Source organism: Fragaria vesca, linkage group LG5 (assembly GCF_000184155.1).
Source record: "Fragaria vesca subsp. vesca linkage group LG5, FraVesHawaii_1.0, whole genome shotgun sequence".
NCBI lineage: Eukaryota > Viridiplantae > Streptophyta > Magnoliopsida > Rosales > Rosaceae > Fragaria > Fragaria vesca.
The window spans coordinates 19,374,887-19,378,889 of NC_020495.1; the positions used below are offsets into that span (position 1 = coordinate 19,374,887).

A 4,003-nucleotide genomic window follows, 5' to 3' on the forward strand; every position below is an offset into this window, starting at 1 on the left:
CCCTACCCTCTTGGATTCTCTTGCTTTTCTTGGTTTTTTTTTTTTCCTTATTTAATTGCTAGTTTATATAGTTTGATTGTTTAAGCGTTTGCTGTCTGAGGTAACTGAGTTGAGTTGAGTAAGTGAAGTGGGTCAGAGACATGAGGAGTGTTGACGGTGGTTGAAGGGTTGTTGGCAGAAGCTGGCTGCTTAAAACCCAACTCACTCTTTCTCTATGTTTTCTCGATCTCGATCGAGTTTCTGATGAGGTGCTCTGGATCTTAATCTGCCAGATTATTTTACTAAATTTCTAAAACTGGAGGGCTGTAATTTGTCTGTATTACCAAGATTCCGGCTAAGCTAGTCCTCACAACTCTTGCAGTTTTAAGATATTTACCTGAGGCTGACCTGTTGCTGTTAGCTGTATATTGTCTTCAAAGGCCTCTCCTTTTTATTTCATTTCAGTTGAGGGTGCTCAATGCTCAAATTCACAGTTGGGAAGCTCTGAACTTTGCCAAGCCTCACTGGCCTGAAGAGGTAAAGCAATATAAGTTATTTGTGTTGAGTTGTGTTGGTTATGTGGGATTGAATTCTGGGTTAGGAAAAGGTTTCTGATCTGGGTCTAAAGTGGGAATGTGTAGTTTTATAGTTTTGTGATGTGGGTATTGCTGCTTGCCTTCAGGTTTGATTGAGATTGGGGGTTTCTTTCATTCCTTCATTGGTGAAAACATGAAGGGGGCTGTGTTTGTGGCCATTGCTGCCACAATTGGTAACTTTCTGCAAGGATGGGACAATGCTACAATTGCTGGTAATTGTTCTAATTTTTTAAGCCTCTTCGTTTCTTAATTTTGTAGGCTGTGTGCATTGTGGTACATTGGATATTTCCAGTTACTTTATCTGGTTTACGCATTTCAATCACAGAGTTTGTCCATTTTGTTGTGTCTAGTTCATGTTTTTGCTTGTTCTCATTTAGTTCCCATATTTCAGGGGCTATTGTTTACATCACGGATGATTTTGCTTTGGATAGCTCGGTAGAAGGTCTTGTTGTGGCCATGTCACTCATCGGGGCAACAGTTATTACAACATGCTCAGGAGCGGTATCAGATTGGCTTGGTCGGCGCCCAATGCTAATAACATCATCAGTTCTTTATTTTGTGAGTGGCTTGGTGATGTTGTGGTCACCCAATGTGTATGTCCTATGTATAGCAAGGCTGTTAGATGGATTTGGAATTGGTCTAGCAGTTACTCTTGTTCCAGTCTACATATCCGAGACTGCCCCATCAGATATAAGGGGATCATTGAATACTCTTCCACAGTTCCTTGGTTCAGGAGGCATGTTTTTGTCATACTGTATGGTTTTTGGGATGTCACTGTTGGCCTCGCCAAGCTGGAGACTGATGCTTGGGGTCCTTTCCATTCTCTCTCTAATATATTTTGTATTAACCGTGTTTTACTTGCCTGAATCTCCTCGATGGCTTGTGAGTAAGGGCAGGATGCTTGAAGCAAAAAAGGTTCTTCAGATGTTGCGTGGCACTGAAGATGTTTCTGGTTTGTTGCTTATTCTCTGGTTTGCTGGTATTTTGTAAATTTATACTGATCTATGTAACTATGTTTTATATTGCTTACCACCATAATTTAGCATGGACTCGAGCACTGAATTTTCGTACTACACTTCATATATGAATCCAATATCTTCGAAAAAAAAGCTACATTGCAACCGGTAAAGGACGGTGGAGTTGCCTTTTTCCTTTCCCATTAAGGATTAATGTAGACTGCTTTAGATAAATAGCTTCATCCGAAGAAAAGGTCCAGGCATTTAGTTAACCTTTTGTTAATGCTTGTAATGTATTGCTTTAGAAAAATCATCTGTTCGTCCTACCACAGTGATGCTTTGATGAAAAATCTAAATAAGGAAACAAGTATAGTAAGAAATTCACATGTTTATTAAACTACAGTTTCTGGACTGACTTTCTTCTTGCTCTACCTTTTTATACAACTAACATAGATTTTGCTTAGATTTTTACTCGTTTATTTCACATTATAATTCATTTATCACACCATTAGTACTTTTCTATCTGGTTCTGGATTATTGACGGTATGTGTTAATGATGTTGAGAATATGATCCCACATGGAAAAATAGGGATTTTAGTTCTCAAAAAATGAGAAGTACACTGATATTAGATCCATTCTAGCATTTGCCTAAGTGTGCTTAAAGCCAAATAGCAATAAGCCTTTTCTAGGCATCTAAGGTTTAGAATATGTGAGACTGCTGACTATGCATCTTCAAGGACTTTATCATGTGGACCTGGCTAATGCACCATGTTTATAGGTGAGATGGCTTTGCTTGTCGAAGGTCTTGGAGTTGGAGGTGAAACATCTTTAGAAGAGTACATCATAGGCGCAGCTGATGATCTTGATGGTCAGGAAGCAGCTGACAAGGACAAAATCAAGTTATATGGACCCGAAGAAGGCCTTTCCTGGGTTGCCAGACCTGTAACTGGGCAGGGTTCTATTGTCAGTCTTGTGTCTCGCCAAGGAAGCATGGCAACACAGAATGTGCCTCTAATGGATCCTCTTGTCACTCTCTTCGGTAGTGTCCATGAAAATTTCCCCGAGGCAGGGAGTACGCGGGGAAGCATGCTCTTTTCTAACTTTGGCAGCATGTTCAGCACAGCAGATCATCCACGGGGTAAAACCGAACAATGGGATGAAGAGAGCTTGCATAGGGAAGGTGAGGACTATGCATCTGGGGGAGACTCGGATGACAATCTGCACAGTCCTTTGATTTCACGCCAGACAACAAGTATGGAAAAGGATATGGTGCCACCTCCTCCTTCTCATGGTAGTGTTCTAGGCATGAGGCGCAACAGCAGTCTCATGCAAGGAACTGGGGAGACAGTTGGTAGCACAGGCATTGGTGGTGGATGGCAGTTGGCATGGAAATGGTCTGAGAGACAGGGCGAAGATGGAAAGAAGGAAGGAGGATTCCAGAGGGTATATTTGCACCAGGAGGGAGTCCCCGGCTCACGTCGTGGGTCTCTTGTGTCACTTCCTGGTAGTGATGTTCCTGCAGAAGGTGAATTCATCCAGGCAGCTGCTCTGGTTAGTCAGCCTGCTCTGTACTCAAAATCACTTATAGATCAGCATCCTATTGGACCTGCAATGGTTCATCCATCAGAAACAGCTTCGAAAGGACCAATGTGGTCTGCTCTGCTTGAACCAGGGATTAAGCATGCATTGTTTGTTGGAATTGGAATCCAGATTCTTCAGCAGGTTTGTTATATTTTCTTTTTATCTTGTCCTTAAGATGGCTAAAATGTTTTATTTGCCTAGACCAAGTTTAGCTGATGTTAGTACCAAGTTTTGGAGAAAAGATGCTAAAATATGGCACATCTTTCTTTTTTCTCTCACTATTATTATTATTCATATTTTGCATATATTTCCTTTTGGTCAAGGTTCACCTTCTTTCTATAAGTAGTGAAGTTAGTCTTGATGCACTTTGGGGTAAAGCTTACGGCTAAAGTTCAAAAATAATTTTGCAGTTTTCTGGGATTAATGGAGTTCTCTATTACACTCCTCAAATTCTTGAAGAGGCAGGAGTTTCAGTTCTTCTTTCAAACTTGGGTCTCAGTACAACATCTGCATCTTTCCTCATCAGTGCATTTACAACTTTGTTGATGCTTCCTTGTATAGCTCTAGCCATGAAGCTCATGGATATCGCTGGTAGAAGGTATTTTACTCTTAACATGGTTTTTCCTTTTTGAGCTTGACTTGCCATCACACTAAACACTAAATAGGCCAGCCTGTGGCTATTTCTGGACTTAACTTTCTATTTTATATATATATATATATATATATATATCAGTCCGTTTCAGATACGGACGTCCGCACCGCCTTAAGGTGCGGATTTCCCTCCGTTCGCCACCATACGGCGCCGGCGAGGGCGCATCTCCACCCCAGCGGACTCCAGCAGCTTCCCCGACCACTTTCCCTCCCCGGCGAGTCCGCCGAATTCCAGTTTTC

At 41.5% G+C, this 4,003-nt stretch overlaps 1 protein-coding gene across 1 annotated transcript in view; it reads left to right on the forward strand.

Annotated features, from left to right (window-relative positions):
• Positions 1–228: 228 nt before the first annotated feature.
• Positions 229–4,003, forward strand: part of LOC101293097 (monosaccharide-sensing protein 2-like) — a 4,653-nt gene continuing 878 nt past the window's right edge. Inside the window, exons 1-5 of the mRNA XM_004300064.1 lie at positions 229–516; positions 662–787; positions 967–1,527; positions 2,310–3,253; positions 3,523–3,710. Coding sequence (XP_004300112.1) covers positions 709–787; positions 967–1,527; positions 2,310–3,253; positions 3,523–3,710 — 1,772 coding nt within the window. The 5' untranslated portion in view covers positions 229–516; positions 662–708. The remainder of the gene's footprint in view (positions 517–661; positions 788–966; positions 1,528–2,309; positions 3,254–3,522; positions 3,711–4,003) is intronic.